The 23,457-nt window shown below is 36.1% G+C and overlaps 2 protein-coding genes across 5 annotated transcripts; both read left to right on the top strand.

Annotated features, from left to right (window-relative positions):
• Positions 1-880: 880 nt before the first annotated feature.
• LOC114463641 (clathrin light chain A-like) lies at positions 881-15,603 on the top strand. 4 transcript variants are annotated; one of them, XM_028447318.1, is made up of 7 exons: positions 881-1,163; positions 1,845-1,873; positions 4,759-4,876; positions 5,012-5,123; positions 8,299-8,352; positions 10,925-10,960; positions 14,652-15,603. In XM_028447318.1, exons 1-7 carry the CDS (start codon positions 986-988, stop codon positions 14,821-14,823), a joined length of 699 nt encoding a protein of 232 aa, XP_028303119.1. In that variant the 5' UTR covers positions 881-985; the 3' UTR covers positions 14,824-15,603. The 4 variants fall into 4 exon arrangements, with proteins under 4 accessions (XP_028303119.1, XP_028303128.1, XP_028303144.1 ...); XM_028447327.1 differs by lacking the exon at positions 10,925-10,960; XM_028447343.1 differs by lacking the exons at positions 10,925-10,960; positions 14,652-15,603 and adding an exon at positions 8,507-8,569 and having other exon boundaries at positions 882-1,163.
• Positions 15,604-17,778: 2,175 nt separating this feature from the next.
• Positions 17,779-21,453, top strand: LOC114458737 (clathrin light chain A-like). Its single transcript, XM_028441157.1, has 4 exons — positions 17,779-17,847; positions 19,631-19,644; positions 19,984-20,019; positions 20,608-21,453. Exons 1-4 carry the CDS (start codon positions 17,779-17,781, stop codon positions 20,777-20,779), a joined length of 291 nt encoding a protein of 96 aa, XP_028296958.1. The 3' UTR covers positions 20,780-21,453.
• Positions 21,454-23,457: the final 2,004 nt, after the last annotated feature.

The following is a 23,457-nucleotide window of genomic DNA, read 5'->3' as shown; positions in this document are numbered from 1 at the left end:
CAACCCTGGAACAATCCTGTCACTGTGAAATGTTCATGGACATAATTTTTTCATTTAAATGTTCACCTGCACTACTCATCAATGCACTACTGCACTATTATCTTATTATTATTATTGTATTTTTTATTTTATTTCATTATTATTATTATTATTATTATTATTATTATTATTATTATTATTATTATTATTATTATTATTATCTATTATTTTTATTTAGTTTGCACATATTAGTCTAACTACTCTTATATTTATGTTTATACTTCTTTTTTTTATTTATTTATTTTTCTTTACTTTTCTTTATTCTAGTTGATTGTTATTATTTAACGTTACACTACCTGAGAGAGCACAGGTCACCATAAGAAATTCCTCGTGTGTATTCATACACCCCTGGCCAATAAAGTTGATTCTGATTCTGATTGCTGTTGTAAAAAGATTGCACTTCATGTAGTGTTGACCTTCGACAGCATGTGCAGACAAGGTAATAGTAATAAAATAAAATGAAAAAACACTAATGAATTCAATTTTTTTTAAAAAAGAAAGAAAAAAGAAATATATATATATGTGTGTGTGTGTGTCAGGTTCTAGTTAGGTATACTTCCTGCAATGCAATGTGTTTGATTGTAATAAAACTCTTTATTTTGTTCACCAATTTCTGAGTATCAAAAAAGAAAAGCTTGGCAAAAAAGAAAAAATTAACTGATAATAAAAATGTTGCTATTCTTTCGCCTCCGCACAATGACAGCAGCACGCAGCAGATCATGAGACCCGTTAACCCGATTCCATCGATGTGATTGGTCAGTTTCCGAAGAATCTGTCTTGTGATTGGTGCTTTTAGCCGTCAATCACCAATACCTTCCAGTGATTGGTCAATTGTTCGTTTCCGCTTCGCCTGTTTTAAGCTGTCGTTTCCCCTTTCGTCCTTTTTTGGATACCGTCCCGTTCGTCCATTTCACCTGCATAACATTTCTCTTAAAAACAACACATCATGGAGGATTTCGATATGCTGAACGCACCAGCTGCTGGGAACGGATTGGGCTCGGAGGAAGACCCTGCGGCTGCGTTTTTGGCCCAGCAGGAGAGTGAAATCGCTGGGATCGAGAACGATGAAGGCTTTAGCATCCTGGACGGAGGAGAGGTCCCTAATTCTCTGGGAGACTCCAATGGTGTGTTTTTGTTGTATTCACTGCTGAATAACTATTAAATTTACTTTAGTTTTAACTGGTCGTGAGTGCTGATCGACGATAGCTAATGTTGCTAATGATACCCGAGCTAATCACTGACCTAGCAGGTTTAAGTGCAGGCTTTTATCGTCTTGTATGTTGCCTGTTGGTTTTTTAGATCACTACTTTGTATCATACTTGTTAAAGTGTTTAAGCTAGGCCCTCAAAGGTAGATTATCTATCGACTAAAACTCTATTTGTCAGTGGTCATTCATTACCACCTAGTCAAATTGGCTAGCACAAGTGTAACGGTTTTTATGGTGTTCCGGTTAACTGGTGACTTCCTTGGTGATTCAGTGTAGTCAAAGTAAGATCATATCTTGGAAAGAACTTGATTCATATTTGCTCATGCATTGTTAATTATTAATTAATTTGCTTAAATATGAATTAAATTAATGTTAAATGCTTTCATAATTTGTAATTAGTTAATTAGCATGTTAGCTGCATTGCTAGCTAATTGTGTGACTACTTTAGGACACTGACAGTATGAATCATAATTTGACTATAGGATAACATATTTCCCAGAACTTGTTTAATTTGTCTGATTATGCATGCTACTGTAACAAATCTGATGTGCTTAAACTAATGCTGGGTTCTAACAGCTACTTCCTGTTTTCATTTCAGAAGGTCCAATCAATGGAGAGCTTCATGGGGTAACACTTTTTTTTATTATTATTGTAAATCCACAATATAAATGTTTTTTTTTTTTTTTTTTGCATAAAGATGCAGCGTGCAAGTATCCAGATCTTTGATTTACCAATAGGGTGTTTGCACAATAATAAGATTCAATTCAATTCAATTCAATCAATCCAATTTCAAAATACATTTTGTGGAATGGATGATTTATACACTGAGATGGATGATTTAATAATTTACCCAAAGCAAATTTCCCAGACAATAGTCAAATGTGTGTACTTTACCAAAATATAATGGGATACTACATTTGTTGTAAAGCATTTGATAATATGTAATTATTTTATTCATCCTTTGTTCCTGCTCTCCCTTGTTCGGCATCACTAGGGTTCATAAATTTAACAAAATCAAACAAAAAGACTATTTTAAATTTGGCTGTTATTTCTTCATCTATTAAAAAAAAGAAAGAAAACACAAGATTTTATTCCATGAAATGAAAAGACAGAAAATTGCAAATATGAAACAAATTAAATCACGTTTTTAGTTCCCCATATAAGACAATCATCAGCAGAATAGCAGAATTAAATGTCAAATAAACAAAAGAGGAGAACAATCAGTAAGTGCTCTTAATAGCACTTTCCAATGTAAACAGACTTCTGTAGCTTATCGACATAGAAAATACTTTTCAATCCGTAAAGCTTTTAAGCTATAACCGAGGAGGAAAATAAAAGAGTACTATTTTGGTCTGCCTCTTTTGCACAAATCTGTCTATGGCACCTCTATTCTTCTTAGTGGTACTGCATTGGTTTTTCTAAAGAAAAAAGATGAGTAAGTTAATGGAATAATTAAACTACTTTTTTAACAAAAGTATCCAATGTTAAGTCTTAGCTTAAAGGGGACATATCATGCTAAATCCACTTTTTTAGCCCTTAAATGCATTTTGATGTATATTTAGATTGTTTAGAAGCACAGAAAAGTTCAAATTAATCTCTTCAGGTGCTCCGTTGATATCTTTATATTCTGTTTTGGTCATATTTTTCAATCTGTTTCGATTTTTCGATTCTCTATTACGTTTTTTGAACAATAACGTCAGCGGAACTGCCAAATTAGGACATCGACTCCAGGCCCAACACTTCGAGCAATCCGCCATTTTTATTTCTCGCTTTTATTTTGTAGTCCAAGCTCCAGGATGCAGAAGTTACGAGAGGAGAAATCAAAATGCTTGGTTGTTGGATGTAGTAACCCACACGCTTCATTACACCGTTTCCCAGCATCAGAACCTTTTCAAAGTGTCTGGTTGAGTTTTATTTTTCACGGAAATGTGCCCACATCTGTGGGTAAGGTCATTTTTGTGTGCGCGCAGCACTTCAAGGATGACTGCTTCAGCAGCCTCCGCCAGTATAAAGAAGGATTTGCCGAAAGACTTTGTCTGATTGAGGGTTCAATTCCTTCTATCTTTGGAGACGACGAACAGAGCACTTCGGTAAGCTGTAAATAACGCTAAAAAGTGTGATGATAAGACGTCCCTGTCATTGTTTTGTTAGCATTAGCAGTTGCACCGTCTTCATATGTTAGCGCTGTGTGTTCGTTTTAGATCCTTGATGATATGGCCTACGTGGTTTAATTTAAGTCTAAATTTTTCATTAGTCGTTTCATTTTGCCGTTTTTGTCTCCGAAAAGACTGTATTAAAATGCATTTCGTGACGTTAGCTTGGCGCTAGCGTTAGCTCGGTGCTTGTGTTAGCTCACTTGTTAGGGTTCTGCAGGTTCATCATCTTCATTTTCATCTCGCTCCGCCGGGTCAGACTCTGGCTCAAACATGTAAAGCTGGATGCACAAGTATTCCGTTGTTGACATTGTGTCAATAACGTGTGAATAAACTTTTTCTGCGCCGCTACATAGCCATATCTCTTCTATCAAACTACAAAAATGGCCGAGCAGGGTGGAGTTGAACCTGGAGAGGGGGCGGGGTATGAAGTGTCTCATTTGCCTTTAAAGAGACCGCACCAAAACGAGTTGCTCTCAGAAGCACATCAGAAAAGGGGTCTGGGGAGCTATAATAATGAGGAATTCAGACCCAAGCAGTGCAGTTCCGCTTTACTGTATATAGACCACAACTGTATGATTTATATCTAAAAAGGAAGGATTTAAAACCATGATATGTCCCCTTTAAGTCTTGACTTTGTGCTGAAATCTCTGTAGTTAGGGAGCATAATAACGTTTTACCACTTAGTGAATTTAATGCCTTATATGTCATTGGTCAGAATAAGTAGCAAGATGAACGTTCAGTATGCTTTCTCTATAAATGCTCATGGTAGGTGAGGTCTGCATTTAGTGTGAAATGTTCATAGCCATGCTGCTGAAGCACTAATTTTTCTACCTTTTACTGATGGTTTTTTGTCCACTCACACATTCATCTGATCTTCAACCCGTGTGTAGGTTTTTTTTTTTTTACAGACTAAAAAGCAAGCTTTGGAGTATCTAGATTTTTCAGTCCTCCCAGCTTCCTTTTCCTTTGCTGGCATTGCAGAATTTTTTGTTTTTCTGCAGTGTCAGGTGTTTATCCCCTGACATGTTTCGACTGTCAACTGCCAGTCTTTGTCAGAGGAGTTCTGCTGATTGCCTTTGATGGTTCCTTTGAAGTTTCACTTGACTAATACATGGAAGTCAAGTGAAACTTCAAAAGATAAACATTTCCTGAAAAACCTTGTCTGAATGAACAAAACCTTAACTTAATATACTGTTTAATAAGATGACAAAATGAATCTAGCTGCAAGTAGTACATGGATGTCACGTGAAAATTCAAGGGAACCTTTATTTATCTGTGTTTGTATATTACAGCCAGAATTGTATCAGGATTTTAAAGGAAGTAACTTGCAGCATTTTTTTTCTCTCTTTCAAACAGGAAAGCAATGGTCCATCAGATGCTTATGCAGCAATTTCCAGCGCAGACCGACTTGCAGCCGAGCCTGAAAGTTTACGCAAGTGGAGGGAAGAACAAAGAGAGAGGCTGGAAGTGCTAGGTAGGCTCAGACTACTGAGTGAGACTCTTTATAGCTAACTTTTGGTTTGCTGTGCAATTCAAATCTTCTCATTTGTGGCTCTGTGATAATTCGCCCATGTTTGCTTTGCTTTTTGTTTGTCGCTCATCTCTGTAGATGCTAACTCTCGCAAGCAGGAGACCGAGTGGAAGGAGAAAGCTAAGGTGGAGCTGGAGGAGTGGCATGCTAGGCAGAACGAGCAGCTGGAGAAAACTAAAACTAACAACAGGTACAGGATGATGGGAGTGATGGTCAAAGCATAAAAAAGAGAGGACTTGGGCTAAAGAAATGTTTTATAGTACAAATGGATAATAAAATAGTCATAAAAATGCTATGAATGTAAAAGGTCTTGGCGAATGTTGGTAATTTCTCTGATTTAACGGCAGAACTCAATCATTTGGTATGAAAACGTGTGAGGATTCAACATTTACCAACATTTAAACCTAAAATATGTCGTAGCATTGGCATTTTTTTGGTTATGTCTACTTGCTATTTATATTGCTTTAATTATTAAAAAAAAGTGACTGGAGTGTTTGTTGAAGGGTTTGTCTCTAAAGAATAAAACGTTATTTGTTTGATTGCTTTAAGCATACAGGAATGCAGTCCTTATCAGGTAATACTGTGCTGTAAGGCTACTCCGCTGCCTAATTAATAATAAAAAACAACAACCGTTGCTCACAAGCTTAGGTAACTGTGTGCAAAGTACAGCCCTCAGTAAATTATTTGCTTACCAACTAATTTAAAGGGGCAATAATATTTAGACAGTTCATTACTTAAGACTAAATGTAATTTACATGTTATTTACTCTAAAGTCCACATCATTTTTTATTATATTATATTATATTTTTCCATTAAAAGAAAACATTTTTGGTAGAGATGTAAGTTGATAAAGTTTATCAATTGCAAATCAAATCATAAATAATCATGATTAATTAATTAATCCCATACCGAATCCTCATGTTATTGCACAGAAATTGGTTATCCTGAAACAGTTACATTTATTAAGGTGACATTTATAATTGCATTTATTTCTACGAAGAAAAGAAGTAAAACCCTGTAAAATGTAGCATGTAAAACCATGCAAAATTCTAAGAATCGAGCCTCGTTGCAAGCGAGTCTGTTATTACCAAAAGTATTTTATTTTAAACAACAAAAAAAAAACAAGACACTTCATTTAAATACATTGCATGAAGAATGTAACTTGTGGTTTAGAAAATTAAAGTGTCAAATGGAGAATATGAGAGAACTGCAGAATAAAGTTGAACCATGAAGACTTAAACCTGTTCAGACACAAACTCTTGCACTTTTGCATTCAGCTGCTGAGGCACATTACTGAAGAAAGAGCAGCTCTCTTTTTTATAAATTACTATTACTATCTTTAATAAAATAATTACCAATTAGTACACGTTCTGAGCCATAAATGCAATGGGACTAATAATTTAACCCACTTTTTTCTGCTGAATACATATGTAATTGAGTATTAAGTAGTGCTGTTGATTGATCCTAGTCCAACTTTTAACATTTTAGTGAAAGTATTTTAAATTAGTGTTTTTAGTTGTAAAATATCAGTGACTGCCCTCTGAGTTGAAACCCAGCTATTACAATTAATTTTTGCTATTGGCTGAGAACAAGATCATGTGACATTTTGGGACCATCTTGCATCACAAACAAGCACTGTTAGCCCCGCCCCTTTTATAAAAACTAGCACCTGTGGGCTCTACAATCTGTGGTGAGTAGGTTGGATTGAGAGAAGAGTGAATAGAGAGGTATATTGAGTAATTAAATGACCATATATCCGACTTGAAATAGATGCAAATCTTCCTAATAAAATTCAGGAGTCCATGTCCAGGTTAGGTCTTCAGGAAGCTGAGGACAATTTTATTAATTCCAATTCAGAACAAAAGAACACAATGAAAGTGATGTGGTGAAACTTTCATCCAGTTACGTAGTTTTTTAAAGGTTGGAACATAATGGTTTTACACTGCAATCCCATTTTTTCTTGGCTCTTGAATGATCAATAGGTTATCAAACACTGAAAAAATAAGTTAATAATTTGCTTTTGCCCCAAGCTTTTTATTGTGTTTCTGACAAGCTTTGGCTGTCCAGCAGAAATACAACATTGCTCAAAGGTCACTTGTGCAATTGGTCCATAAGTCTATTTTTGGACAATTGTAAATATCTTGGATTATCTATTTTTTGGTATAACAGTTTAGAAATAAGGGTTGAGCTGAATACTCGGCTGAAACGAGTATTCGGTCCAGATAAAGCACTTTTGCAGAGGACGAGTTGTATTTGAGTAATACGAGTCAATATTTGTGCTGGGATTGAATGAAAATCCTCATTGGCGCTGACTGTATCTGCGTTCTGCAGGCTAATCAGAGCGCCCCTCCCCTACAAACACGCACGCTCTGCTCACACATACACACAGCTCTGTCTCTGCTCAGTCACTCAGGTTTGCGGGTCTTTTTCGTTAACGTTTAGGGTTTCTTCAGCTTCAGGTAACCAGTAGAGTTCTGGTAAACGTGGGTTCGTTCAGACGTGGTGCTTGGTAGAGCGCGTTGTGTCTCTGCCTGTCGGAGATTTTTTTTCTTTTTCTTTTTTTAACCATCAGCGACTTCAGTGAGTGTCTGACACTTTCTTGCTGTATTTCATTAAAAAAAAAAGGAAGTAGTGGGATAAATTATTATACAACTTAAGCTTCTCTCTTACACACACACACACACACTCTCACTCTCCTGGTATAGAATTTTTTTTTTTTTTTTTAAAAACAAAAAAAAAATTAAAAAAAAAAAAAAAAAAAAGTTTAAAAAAAGAAAGTTATGTTGAGTATGAAAACTCTTGTTCATTACATTTTACTTCATAATTGCAACAGCATGTGTTGTATTCATTGCTGCAAACTAAAACTTGTTCTGTAAATAGTTGGTTTATTATCGTGATCAAAACAATTGATCTGAAGCCCAATGCTGATGTTGTCATGTGAATCAGCAATAAATATAACTATTTCTGATCAACCCTTATCAATTGCATGCTTATAATAACATACCGGTTAAAGCCCTGCTCATGTCAAGACAACCCGACCCACTCCGAGTACAGATACAGATAATTCATATTATTTACAGATACCAATAATGCTGTACTCGCTCATCCCTATCAGAAATCACAAAATGCTTCCAAGCAGGGTCGAGATCCTTCTGGAAAGTGGTAATATTGTTTATAAACGACACCCCAGTCTAACTTCTAACCTCTCATACTGCCTTTAACAGCTACTGTAGCCTTTGATTAATTTGTTTCCTATGTTGTGCTAAACTGTAACACCTGTGTTTCCATTTTCTTCCCTTTTTACCTCTCTCTCTCTCTCTTCTGCCTTCTTGCTGCTTTGTCATTGGGGGTGGATGGTTGTCCAGGGTGCTGGATGAAGACTTCTACAAGCAACCCTTCTCTGACCTCATTGGTTATGTGTATGTTGCTTTAACTAAAACATCCATTTCTTTTCTTCATTTTGATGTCTCTAAGTCGGTTATATCATATTTATCTGATTAGTTAGGGCATTAATTACATCTCACTGCTCTCATGTTTCATTTCATTTTTTCTTTCTTTCTTTTTTTTTCCCAGTTGCACCATTATCCAGTATCATAACTGCCTGGATTTTTAACAGCCTCTACACATGTTGCTATTTTTTGATGGGTGTATGTACAGTATGTGTATTTTTCCTTTGTGTTCATTTCTAATTTTTTTTTTTTTTCCTTTCTTTTTCATTACGCATTAACTGTTTGATTTAAAAAAAAAGTCATTAGTGTTTGCATGATTATATTCTCTAATTTTTTTTTTTTGTTAAAGTGACTGGTAAGTAATGTACTGTCTGCAGATTACCTTTAACAAAAAAAGGACACTGTTCCCCGGCTGCAGTAATGAATGTAAATCCAGCCCAGACTCCAGGCGCCTTAGTAATTTCAAAATCATCAAGGATCAGTAGGGGTGGGGCGATACACTAAATTCACGTAAACACGTAAAGATACACGATATTGGTCTTGCAAGAACAATGTGATCCAATATTTTGTAAAGCAAAAAAAAAAAAGAATTATTTCTTAAGATTTATTTTACCATTATCATATTTATTAAATTTAAATGTATTTGACTTTGAACTCTGTATGAACAGATAATATATATAGAAATATAATAAACAATGAATAAATTGTTAATAAAGCCATTTCATTTTTAAATTGAAAAAACTTCAATTGCCCCTGCACGACTACCAATTCCTGCCATTTTGAAACTGGCACCACACTGCTGAATGAATAAATAAATACAGTGTACAACAGACATAGGCAACTGGCGGCCCTCTGTTTAATTTTGTGTGACTCCCAATGTAAATGCACAAAACAACACACTAATTGTCAAAAATACACACATTTACTTAAAAAAAAAAACACGAATTTACTAAAAAAAATTGCAATGATGAAAAATTGCTAACAGTAAAACAAAAACTAAATTAGCAGAAAGATAAACGAAACAAGAACAAAATGACACCAAAACAACAAGAATATATAAAATGACTACAAAAACACACAAAAAGAAAGAAATATACACAAAAGAAGAAGAAACGCAGAGTAAACCATTTATTGTTCCCTGTAATAATTGCTCAGATTAGGTGTTACTGCTGAAGTGATATTCTAATATTTTGGCCCTCAGATCAGACAATCACATTTTTGTGTCCCCCGCTGTGATAGAAGTTGTCTATTTCTGGTCTAGACCATAGAATGTTTAGTCCACACACACACCTTTTGCTAACTCGTCGGGAACAAAAGCGGGTGGATAGAGTTAGCATGTCGGACTCAAAGGGAAAGACAATAAAAACGACCTCATTGTCCCCAACCCCGTCGAAACAGTATACACCTCAGACCCACCCATGAGGCACCATGTGATGTTTTAGTGAGCTTTGATTTCACGCCTAAGGACCAGTGTGGGGCTACAGTGGTGTACTATTACCTTGATGAACAGAAGGCAAACATTACATCCACAATCTTAAAATTGCCTTTAGGCCAGATGGGTTGGTGGTACTTTTCTTTTGAGCAAACATTACTGCTCCTGTAATGATTGTGCAGCTTTTCCAACCCTTTGTGCTTTATTACGTCATTATACCATAAGCCATCTGTTCTTTTTTTTTCTCAATTCAGCAGACTTATGACTTGTTTGAATACTAATCTATATCGTATTACATGTCTGTTGTTGCATAGTTAACTTAATATTGACTGTCAACTAACCCTGTAGTTGGTATAGGGCCATATACGGTGTATATTAAACAAGTTAAACAGATGGGGAGTGAAGGCAGCAGACATGGACATCTTGTGTGATAAGTACCAGTATGTGTGACTAACAAACCTATAATTTGATTTGAGTGATTGTTTATTCCGAGTTCAATGTACATTACATATACACACGACTCTTTTTGAATTAACATACTTTCATATATACAGAAGCTCGAAAAGGAGTGGGAGGACGTAAACTTATAAGTTCCCACTCCTGTAATTGTCATAATTCATATCAGTGGTTGCTTCCTTTCACAAAACAGTTAACATAACAGATAAACAGTTTACATGCACGAAACATACATATGCATACACATAATGATATATACAAAAACATATTTTACCAACAATGGTAAGTACTTTCGTAGATCAGTCTGTTGCCAAGCTCTTACATTGTTCACCCAGATACACCCTTTACCTTTATAGTCTATATATGTATTTTAATTTTAAATTTTACATTTTAGTCACAAAAATTACCGCTATTGTTATAGTTCAGCGTCTTCAAGCACAACAATCTTTTAGCACTGTTATTGTAATAGTTTATAGATGACACTTTCTAAATTCCCTAGCAACTGTATGCCAATAAAAAAAAATTTTTTTTTGCTTTTGCATGGTTGCTTTTTCATCTGCACTGAGCACATTTCTGTTGTCTTTTGTTCTCTCTTACTTCTGAATTCTGACTTGAAAATGTTTCTCCCTGTTTTCTTTTCCTCTACGCTCAAAGCACACACATTAACCATCCTTGCTACCGCCTAGACCAGTTAAGTAAAAACAAAATATGTGAAAACTTCCAGTGACTTTGTACTTTTGCCATAGATTAGGTGGAGTGTATGTGAGCATGTGCATTGTATGTTGCTTAGAGGGCCTGTTTGAACATTGGACCTGCATTGGAGAAGTTTTAGATATTGTCTAGTCTTTGATAGTGGTGTTCGTTCTGTTTGTCTGTAAATATTTGTGACTGTGCATGTTCTGTAGCATTTAATCTCCCAGTGTGCTACATGTACCCTTACATTTCTGCATGCATTTATGACAATGGTTGGGGAAAAAATATGTTTAATGCCCCGTCATCCACACAGGAATGGATGTTTTCTTTCATTTTAAAATTAAGTGAATCAATTGAATATTAAATGTTGATTGAAAAAAAATGCAGATTGTGTTGCTCTAAATATATTGAGGACGAGGAGAGCCACAGTTAAATAAATAAATGCATACTCCATGCATTGATTAATTAAAAGTGTCAATAATTAATTAAATCCATTTTACATTTAATTTTCATTCTCAAAATTATAGTAGACCTTGAAGAGTGAGTTTGACAGATACAATTAATTCATGAAATGCTTTAAAACCAGACCATGAAATAAATAATTAGTGAAATATTTATACTTCATACGTGGCAGAATGAAAATTAGGTCTATGGACTTTTTTCAATATTGGCCATTGGCAGATTTTAATTTTTTTAAATTTTATTTTGCACTTTAGAATAGCCATTAAAGGAAAAAAGAAAGAACATAAAAAAACATTCATTCGGATGTATGAATAGACAACAAAAAGGTAGAAGCCAAGAGGCTTACAAATAAAAAGCTGATGTAATAGGATAAGGATATAATAAAATAGTATCTCGGCTATTTTTTTTTTTTTAATCGGTATCTGCATCGGCCTTTGAAAATCCCATATCGGTCAACCTCTATGTAAAATGGATTGAATTCATTATTGACACGTGTTCATTTATTTAATTTTGGCTCTCCTTGACCTCCATATAAATAGGGGCATACTGTTATTGTTATTCTATCTATATTTAATTGTTATTGTTTTACTTAAAAGAAAGCCTTGAAACACAAGCCCAGTGAACTTGTGTGTGTGCGTGCGTGTTTAATAGTGGTTTTACATTGTTTTATACAGGTTTAGAAGAGTCACTGAATGCTTTAACAGCATACTGTATGTTCAACCAGTATTTATTTTATTTATTTTAGTCCTTAAGAATATTATGGGGAAAATGTTTGCTTGGATGTTGCCCAATTAATTAAATAATTTAAAAAAAGGCTGTGGAATAATGAAGTGTGGTGGGAGGGCCTACATTTGTTCCTGTGGCTAAAAGAGTTTTTTGGATGGGCTGCATTTTCTCTTGTTTTTCTTTTTTGTTTTTCCATTTTGTTAAATTTCAAGGCTTGCTGCAAGTTCAAAAGTAGAACTACTAAAACCTAAATGGCTTGAGTCTGAGATTGTTTTTATTTGTTATTGATTTTATTTATTGTTCACTAACAGAACAGATGAAATGAAAGTTACAGCTTTCTTCAACAGCAGCAGCTAACTGAATGAACAAGGTCTAGCTATGCTCCCAGTTGATTTGGGCTTTTTAAAAAAAAGATAAAACAAAAATTCAACATTGTGAAAATGTATGAGGCAGTTCAATGCGTAACTGTTTTTTTAAAGTTTTTTTTAATTATTATTATTAATTACATCCACTGATCACTGAACCAGGTAACTGGCAGAGCTCTTCTTAGGTTATAAGTTCTGATATTGATCATGTATCAAACCAGGGTTGGGGTCAATTACCTTTTCCAGTTACATTTACGTCTTCAATTATCCAACTTCAAATACAACTCTATTACGATTATGCTGACCTGCGTTTTTTCTCTTGAAAGTAAATCATAATTTTGTTCTCAATTACTAAATTTCAGTTACAATTAATCACAATTACTGATCCTATAATAAATAAAACTTATCCTTCCTCTTGTGTTAGCTTTCTGTTAGCATCTCTAATGACAACAGGTCAGTAAAATGCATTAAAAAATATATCTCATCTAAATCGTTTTTTCCGTCTCTTGGGTTACCTTGTTAAGCTTCCTAATCAATAAGTATATTTTTATTCATATTTTTAGTGTGGGTGTCTGAGTTTATAGTATTTATCAAAGGAGATTGTAAATTACCGATTTTATAGAACTTTTTAATGCCTATTATAATTACAAAGTCAATTATCTGAACTCAATTACAGCAGCAACATGTTTTTTCAACTACGATTACAATTATGATTCCGTCATAATTGTAATTAATGACCAATTATAATTGACCCCAACCCTGGTCAAAACATTAATCTTTAATTCTCCAAATAGTAATGCTTGTTGAATATTTACTTTGGTTAATAAAGAGTCTTGAGTCTGAGGTGTAAATAAGGGGACATGTTATTGATGTCAAAGGTTAAAGAAACATAAGTGGAGGCTAATCTTTTGGCCAGTGATTGTTTCACCAGTGCAGGTTTGTGGTGGTGGTGTTCAGCAGTGGACTTTTCTCAAGGTTGCATGTAGGGCTGCACGATTATGGTGAAAATGTTAATCACGACTGTTTTTTTTCATTTTTTTATTCAAATTTTAATCCCGATTATAATCCCAATTATTTATCGTGTTAGGAAGAAATCTGTTTTTATTACACTACTTTTAAAAACAATGGCCCTCATTTATCACCCGTTTGTACGTTCAGATCTGAGCGTACGACGTGCGTTCGAGCAAATTAACTCAAGCTCCGGTATTTATCAGTTCTGAGGTGATCGTACGCTACATTCAGCTCTCACTTCGAATCTGGCTGATAGTGAAAATATTAGATTTAGTATTAAACAAGCCTCAGCTGTCATTGAAACAAAGCAGACACACATTCAGGACAGATCAGAACACATAATTGAAAATGAAACATAAATTTGCACGGGCTCGCCAGCCTGACTTTAAATGTTAAGAATTGTTTTGTTCAAATAGCAGGGATTTATGCTTTTAGGCTATGGATGAGTAACATTTAATTTAAACCATCATTGCAGTTATTGATCATTTATTTCAACCCTCAGCCTGAGTCCGCTCTAATACAGAAACGCTGTTCACTGCCTCCGTTATTCTCTTCCACAGAGCGTTTAAAATGAGCTCCTTAAATTCCAGTTTTCACACTACCGTAAAGAACATCTTAGTTTTGTTCCACCTCAGCTGTGAGGGTGAAGATTTTAATCTCGGAAAAAATTATTTCCTTGCAAATGTGTGTTTGACCTCAGTGGGTGGGGCCTCCGAACCAGGTCCCACGATGGTCCAGTCGTACGACACAATGTGCACTCAGACTTACACCTGTTTTCACGTAACGATGGTAAATGAGGGCCAAAAAGTGTACAGTTTACAGTGCAATAAAGGAAGTTTTAAAGAAGAAATACTCACAAAAAAAAATTAACCCAAGAATTTTAAATGTTCCAAAGACTAACAGAATAAATACATTATACAGAGTGCAGAGCCCTTAATTTAAATGTAAATATTGCCGACGATCAGATTATTTATTGTTATTGTGGCAGCCAAAATTGTGATCACGATTAAAATTTGATTAATTGTGCAGCCAAGTTGCATGTTTGTATTCGTGTTTATTTCTCATTCAACCCCAATTTTTAAATGTCTCCTCTGTGTGCTTTTTCCTCCTCCTGTCACACGCAGGGCGGCTGAGGAAGCCATGATTTCAGATCTGGACGAGAACAACCCTGGCACAGAGTGGGAGCGGGTGGCTCGGCTCTGTGACTTTAACCCAAAGTCCAGCAAGCAGGCTAAAGACGTGTCCCGCCTGCGCTCCGTCCTCATTTCCCTGAAACAGGCTCCACTGGTCCGCTGACCACCTGGAGCCTTCACTGGGGCTAAATATAAACATACAAACCAACTCATCCATCGATATCCCAATATCTTTAATGATGGCTTACATTCCTTGTTTAAATTTACCTTAGCATGCACAGAATTCTCCCAATTGACACCTTTTGTCCCCTTTAAATGTTTTTTTTATGCACTTCATTTACAGATAAATCAAAACCATAGGAAGTTTGACTTACGAACTAGGATCATGGCTAAGATCAATACCAGGTGTCTAGGCTTTACGCAGGTCGAAGGGTGTTGTGTTGAGGCTCATAAAGGGAAAGGTCAATGTTTGTATAGAACAACATTGTTCCACTACAGACAGCCTCAATCATCTTCCAAATCATACCATTTATTCTCTAATGATTTGTGCTTCTAAATGTGTTTTGCCCACCTGTCCAAAAACAGATTTACAGATAATTTCTATTGCTCAAAGAACCAAATTTGAAATTGTTTAAGATTAGTTGCGTAGAGCCTGCTTTTGGTGTCTTGTGTTGAGTTTTTCTAATCTATGCATTTCTTTGAAAGGCTCTCCACTTTCCTGTCAGGAACTGAACAAAGTCCAGCCATCACAATAAATATGACCTGTGTGTATGTGTTTCAACTTCAACATTGTGTGTATGTACTCTGTGTGTACCTCTATACACAGAAGGCTATATATATATATATAAAGTATATAAAGCATAGTAATTGTAGCCAATTGTAGATTGATAGCATGTATTGAATGTCCATTTGATTTCAAAATCAGTAAAAGTTTCAATGAAAAGCTTCTGTCCTGTCATCTTTGAACACAATTGTTTAACTTGTTTCTTCAGTTCTCTGAAATCTGCCAGAGTTGCCAAGCCTCAAAGGTCAGCTTTGCTTGGTGGTTTGTGTAACTGATATATTAAAGGCTAGGCAAATTTGTTCATACTCAATGCAACTCAATGGGCTTTACATGATTAAAAAAGTGCAACAGAAAACATTCAACAGCTTAAAATCTAACATTAAAGTCGGTAAAAAAAACATTTAAAATCAAAAGTAAAATCAACAAACACATTACATCAACATGACCAAAAATCTCCCTGTCAATCATGCGCAGTAGAGAAAAAGAGTGCCTTTAACTTTGTTTTAAAAATATTCACATTGGATGCTGACTTCAGCTCTGCTGGCAGTTTGTTCCACTTCTTTGCAGCATAACAACTAAAAGCAGCATCACCATGTTTACTGTGAGTTCTGGGCTCCACTATCTGACCTGTGTTCATCGATTTGACAGATCTGCTGGATTCAGACCTGACTAACAGCTCACTGATGTATTCTGGACCAAACCCATTCACAGATTTATCCACCAGGAGCAGAAAAGTTTATTCTCAGGCTGACTGGGAGCCAGTGTAAAGACTTTGAAACTGGACAAATGTGCTCTGACCTCTTAGTTCTGGTTAAGACCTGAGCTGCAGCATTCTGAACCAGCTGTAGCTGTTTGATGCTCTTTTGGGGGATTCCTGTCAGAAGACCATTACAATAGTCCAGTCTGCTGGAGATAAAACCATGGACCAGTTTCTCCTGATCTTTCTGAGTCATTAAGCCTTTAATTCTGGAGATGTTCTTTAGGTGGTAGAAGGCTGTTTTTGTGATAGATTTGATGACTGCTGAATGTCAGATCTTAGTCAATCAGAGCATCAATGTTTTTGACTTGGTCTTTATTTTTTAAAGATCGAGACTCAAGACAAGACAATCGCCTCCATCATGTAATGATTTAGTTGAAAGAAGTTTTCACTCATCCAACAGTTTACTTTCTCTAAGTAGTCACACAACACCTCTATGGGACCATAGTCATCTGGGCTCAGTGATAAATATAGTTGTGTCATCTGCGTAGCATAATCAACCTTACAGTTCTGTAAAATGTGTCCTAAAGGAAGCATATAAAGGCTAAACAGAATGGGTCCAAGATCAGAGCCCTGAGGAACCCCACAGTTTCCAACACTTACAAAATAGCTTAGCTCCTCCAAGTATGACTTAAACCATTGCATTATTATTATATATGATCTACAGTGTCAAATGCAGCACTTAGATCCAATAGAATGAGAACAGATACTTTTCCTGAATCAGTGTTCAACCTTATGTCATTGATCACTTTGATAAGAGCAGTTTCAGTGCTGTGATGAGAACGAAAACCTGACTGAAATGTATCAAATATTTTGTTGAATGTTAAGAATTGACTCAGTTGGTTGAAGACCACCTTCTCAATGATCTTGGAAGGATGCTGATTGGTCTATAGCAGGGGTCACCAACCTTTTTGAAACCAAGAGCTACTTCTTGGGTACTGATTAATGCGAAGGGCTACCAGTTTGATACACACTTAAATAAATTTTCAAAAGAGTGGGGGGTGGGGGGGGGGGGGGGGAGTTTGCTTTTTAAAGAGAAAATAAATAATTCAATTTCACAGTGTTCTTTTATTTGAAAAACACATATAAAGTAAAGAACAAATTCCACAGTACCCGTGCAAATGGTAAATGGTGGTAGTAGTAGAATAAATAAAACAAATAGCATAAAATTAAAAAAAAAAGGCATACATTGCATAAGTTATCCATCAATCTATGCAATGTATGCTTGAAATAAAAATAATCAACAAAAGGAAAATTAAACATAGCCTATACAACAACGGCTATAACCATAACAGAAACACTTCCCTACACATGGTTGGATTTGATTTTCTCCCACTGACATTGTCCGGGCGGACCATCCTTCACTGAGCGTCGTTTCCGGCCGGACAATAATAACGATTACACCTCTTCTTATGCGGTGTAATCGTTATTATTATTACAACAATATTATTATTACAATAATATAATTACACCGCATAAGAAGAGGAAGAAGAGTCTTTTTCCTCTTCTTATGCGGTGTAATCGTTAATATTGTCCGGCTGGAAACGACGCTCAGTGAAGGATGGTCCGCCCGGACAATGTCGGGTAGAAATCAGGAGGAAATCGGGAGAATGGTGGCCCCGGGAGATTCAGTGATACCCTCACTGGTAAGTGCTGCTATTTGAGCTATTTTTAGAACAGGCCAGCGGGCGACTCATCTGGTCCTTACGGGCGACCTGGTGCCCGCGGGCACCGCGTTGGTGACCCCTGGTCTATAGTTAGCCAGTATAGAGGCATCCAGTGTTCTCTTTTTTAACAGAGGTTTCACAGCAGCTACTTTCAGGGATTTTGGTATGGTGCCTGATTGGAATTAGCAGTTAATTATCTGACACAAATCAGTGGCAATTGACTTTACAACAGTTCTAAAGAAGTTTGAGGGTATTGTGTCAAGGCAACATATTGATGGATTCAGCTGCTGAACAGTCTCTATTGTTTTTGGGTTCACTGTAATAAACACTAACATTGTAGTTGACTCATCCCTCAGTGGTTGAAGCTGTTCAAGCTTTTTGTGATTTTGCTGGTTTGTTCTGATGTTTGACCTTATTGATTGTATTTTTTCATTGAAATATACATCAAATTCATTGCATTTTCCAGCTGACAGTAATTCAGGGGCTATCTGATCTGGGGGGCTTGTGAGCTTTTCAATTACAGAAAACAACGTGCGAGAGTTGTTGACATTTTTGGCAATAATTTCAGAAAAGTATTGCTGCCTTGCTTTGAACAAGCCATCATTGAATTTTCACAGACTTCTTTTGTATAGTTCTAGATGAATTTGGAGTTTTGTTGATCTCCATTTACGCTCAGCTCTTCTACAGTCAGATTTCAAATTCTGCATTATCTCAGTTCTCCTCCAAGGTGTTTTCTGTGTGTTTGGTTTTCTCTTAGTTTTGATTGGAGCCACCACATCTATGACATTACAGACTTTTGTATTAAACTCATCCAGAAGATCATCCACTGTCTCAGCACTCAATGTTGGTGTCATTGCTATGGCCTCCATAAACTGTGCACTTGTTTTGTCATTTATGTACCTTTTCTTTAAGCACACATAACTAGGGGGAACAGATGTTACAGTCTCTAGGTCAAAAAAGACACTAGAAATGATCAGATAGAGCTAAGTCTCTTACATCAACAGCAGAGATATCAACACCTTTAGAGATAATCAGATCCAAAGTGTGACCTTGAGTGTGTGTCGGACCAGTCACATGTTGTATGAGACCAAAAGTATTCATTAAAGCATACAGTTCTTTGGCAGTATTGTCCATGTTATTGTCTACATGAATATTTAAGTCACCTGTTATTATTAAAAAGTTGTATTCAGTGCATACAACTGACAGCAGTTCAGCAAACTCATTTATGAATTCTCCAGAATATTTTGGGGGTCTATAAACGACTAAAAACAGAACTCTCGAATCACCCTTCAGTAAGAATGACATATATTCAAAGGAGATAAAATCCCCAAATGTTATTTCTTTGCACTGAAATATTGATTTAAAAATGGCAGCAACTCCACCACCTTTCCTGCAAGTATGACACTTATTGAAATAAATAAAGTCTTGTGGTGCACTTTCATTGAGAATAGTATGACTGATACCATCATTCCGCCACGTTTCAATAAGAAGTAAAAAGTCCAAGTGATGTGTCAAAATAATATCATTAATTAATAGTGACTTGTTAACAGGAGATCTAACATTTAGAAGAGCTAATTTTAAAGACTTTACTGGAGACACTGGTGGACTTTTTGGATGACATGTGACAGCTGTCAAAAAAACCTTTTTTTCAACAAAGCCAGGATAACATGCTCATATGCTAATTATGACGTCTAAATTCCTGTGATAACAGGTGTGGTGGTTTAAAGGGTTCTGAATACATTCCATGTTCACTGTATGTCAGGTGCAGACCAAAAGGTGATTGGGGTACATGGTGATGGTGTTTTGTTTTAATTTTGTTTTTTTGCCTTTACGTGTAGGCCAGCAATACACATTAAAATGTTGGTGTGTTTCAAGGAAAGGATTTTGTATGGATTTAATTGCTTTGGTCCCCCCAACCCCTTTTTTAAATTTATAGATGACACTTTCTAAATTCCCTAGCAACTGTATGCCAATAAAAATTTTTTTTTTTTTTGCTTTTGCATGGTTGCTTTTTCATCTGCACTGAGCACAGTTCTATTGTCTTTTGTTCTCTCTTACTTCTGAATTCTGACTTGAAAATGTTTCTCCCGGTTTTCTTTTCCTCTACGCTCAAAGCACACACATTAACCATCCTTGCTACCGCCTAGACCAGTTAAGTAAAAACAAAATATGTGAAAACTTCCAGTGACTTTGTACTTTTGCCATAGATTAGGTGGAGTGTATGTGAGCATGTGCATTGTATGTTGCTTAGAGGGCCTGTTTGAACATTGGACCTGCATTGGAGAAGTTTTAGATATTGTCTAGTCTTTGATAGTGGTGTTCGTTCTGTTTGTCTGTAAATATTTGTGACTGTGCATGTTCTGTAGCATTTAATCTCCCAGTGTGCTACATGTACCCTTACATTTCTGCATGCATTTATGACAATGGTTGGGGAAAAAATATGTTTAATGCCCCGTCATCCACACAGGAATGGATGTTTTCTTTCATTTTAAAATTAAGTGAATCAATTAAGTATTAAATGTTGATTGAAAAAATATGCAGATTGTGTTGCTCTTAAATGTAAATATTGCCGACGATCAGATTATTTATTGTTATTGTGGCAGCCAAAATTGTGATCACGATTAAAATTTGATTAATTGTGCAGCCAAGTTGCATGTTTGTATTCGTGTTTATTTCTCATTCGACCCCAATTTTTAAATGTCTCCTCTGTGTGCTTTTTCCTCCTCCTGTCACACGCAGGGCGGCTGAGGAAGCCATGATTTCAGATCTGGACGAGAACAACCCTGGCACAGAGTGGGAGCGGGTGGCTCGGCTCTGTGACTTTAACCCAAAGTCCAGCAAGCAGGCTAAAGACGTGTCCCGCCTGCGCTCCGTCCTCATTTCCCTGAAACAGGCTCCACTGGTCCGCTGACCACCTGGAGCCTTCACTGGGGCTAAATATAAACATACAAACCAACTCATCCATCGATATCCCAATATCTTTAATGATGGCTTACATTCCTTGTTTAAATTTACCTTAGCATGCACAGAATTCTCCCAATTGACACCTTTTGTCCCCTTTAAATGTTTTTTTTATGCACTTCATTTACAGATAAATCAAAACCATAGGAAGTTTGACTTACGAACTAGGATCATGGCTAAGATCAATACCAGGTGTCTAGGCTTTACGCAGGTCGAAGGGTGTTGTGTTGAGGCTCATAAAGGGAAAGGTCAATGTTTGTATAGAACAACATTGTTCCACTACAGACAGCCTCAATCATCTTCCAAATCATACCATTTATTCTCTAATGATTTGTGCTTCTAAATGTGTTTTGCCCACCTGTCCAAAAACAGATTTACAGATAATTTCTATTGCTCAAAGAACCAAATTTGAAATTGTTTAAGATTAGTTGCGTAGAGCCTGCTTTTGGTGTCTTGTGTTGAGTTTTTCTAATCTATGCATTTTTTTGAAAGGCTCTCCACTTTCCTGTCAGGAACTGAACAAAGTCCAGCCATCACAATAAATATGACCTGTGTGTATGTGTTTCAACTTCAACATTGTGTGTATGTACTCTGTGTGTACCTCTATACACAGAAGGCTATATATATATATATATATATATATATATATATAAAGTATATAAAGCATAGTAATTGTAGCCAATTGTAGATTGATAGCATGTATTGAATGTCCATTTGATTTCAAAATCAGTAAAAGTTTCAATGAAAAGCTGCTGTCCTGTCATCTTTGAACACAATTGTTTAACTTGTTTCTTCAGTTCTCTGAAATCTGCCAGAGTTGCCAAGCCTCAAAGGTCAGCTTTGCTTGGTGGTTTGTGTAACTGATATATTAAAGGCTAGGCAAATTTGTTCATACTCAATGCAACTCAATGGGCTTTACATGATTAAAAAAGTGCAACAGAAAACATTCAACAGCTTAAAATCTAACATTAAAGTCGGCAAAAAAACATTTAAAATCAAAAGTAAAATCAACAAACACATTACATCAACATGACCAAAAATCTCCCTGTCAATCATGCGCAGTAGAGAAAAAAAGTGCCTTTAACTTTGTTTTAAAAATGTTCACATTGGATGCTGACTTCAGCTCTGCTGGCAGTTTGTTCCACTTCTTTGCAGCATAACAACTAAAAGCAGCATCACCATGTTTACTGTGAGTTCTGGGCTCCACTATCTGACCTGTGTTCATCGATTTGACAGACCTGCTGGATTCAGACCTGACTAACAGCTCACTGATGTATTCTGGACCAAACCCATTCACAGATTTATACACCAGCAGCAGAACTTTAAAGTCTATTCTCAGGCTGACTGGGAGCCAGTGTAAAGACTTTGAAACTGGACAAATGTGCTGACCTCTTAGTTCTGGTTAAGACCTGAGCTGCAGCATTCTGAACCAGCTGTAGCTGTTTGATGCTCTTTTGGGGGATTCCTGTCAGAAGACCATTACAATAGTCCAGTCTGCTGGAGATAAAACCATGGACCAGTTTCTCCTGATCTTTCTGAGTCATTAAGCCTTTAATTCTGGAGATGTTCTTTAGGTGGTAGAAGGCTGTTTTTGTGATAGATTTGATGACTCCTGAATGTCAGATCGTAGTCAATCAGAGCATCAATGTTTTTGACTTGGTCTTTATTTTTTAAAGATCGAGACTCAAGATAATTGCTGACAGCAGTCCTCTTTTCCTTGTTACCAAAGACAATCACCTCAATCTTGTCATGGTTTAGTTGAAGGAAGTTTTCACTCATCCAGCAGTTTACTATATAAAGGCTAAACAGAAGAGGTCCAAGAACAGAGCCCTGAGGAACCCCACAGGACATTGGTAATCTGTCAGATTCAAAGTTTCCAATGCTTACAAAATAGCTTCGCTCCTCCAAGTAGGACTTAAACCATTGCATTACTTTTCCATTTAGTCCAACCCATGTTTGCAATCTGTGCAACAAAATTATATGATCTACAGTGTGAAATGCAGCACTTAGATCCAATAGAATGAGAACAGATACTTTTCCTGAATCAGTGTTCAACCTTATGTCATTGATCACTTTGATCAGAGCAGTTTCAGTGCTGTGATGAGAATGAAAACCTGACTGAAATTTATCAAATATTTTGTTGAATGTTAAGAATTGACTCAGTTGGTTGAAGACCACCTTCTCAATGATCTTGGCCATGAATGGAAGGTTGCTGATTGGTCTATAGTTAGCCAGTATAGAGGCATCCAGTGTTCTCTTTTTTTAACAGAGGTTTCACAGCAGCTACTTTCAGGGATTTTGGTACGGTGCCTGATTGGAATGAGCAGTTAATTATCTGACACAAATCAGTGACAATTGACTTTACAACAGTTTTAAAGAAGTTTGAGGGTATTGTGTCAAGACAACATGTTGATGGATTCAGCTGCTGAACAGTCTCTATTGTTTTTGGGTTCACTGTAATAAACTCTAACATTGTAGTTGACTCATCCCTCAGTGATTGAAGCTGTTCAAGCTTTTTGTGATTTTGCTGGTTTGTTCTGATGTTTGACCTTATTGATTGTATTTTTTCATTGAAATATACATCAAATTCATTGCATTTTCCAGCTGACAGTAATTCAGGGGCTATCT

Source organism: Gouania willdenowi, chromosome 1 (assembly GCF_900634775.1).
Source record: "Gouania willdenowi chromosome 1, fGouWil2.1, whole genome shotgun sequence".
NCBI lineage: Eukaryota > Metazoa > Chordata > Actinopteri > Blenniiformes > Gobiesocidae > Gouania > Gouania willdenowi.
Note: the sequence above shows the minus strand (reverse complement) of the source record. Positions and strands in the feature narration are given on the sequence as shown.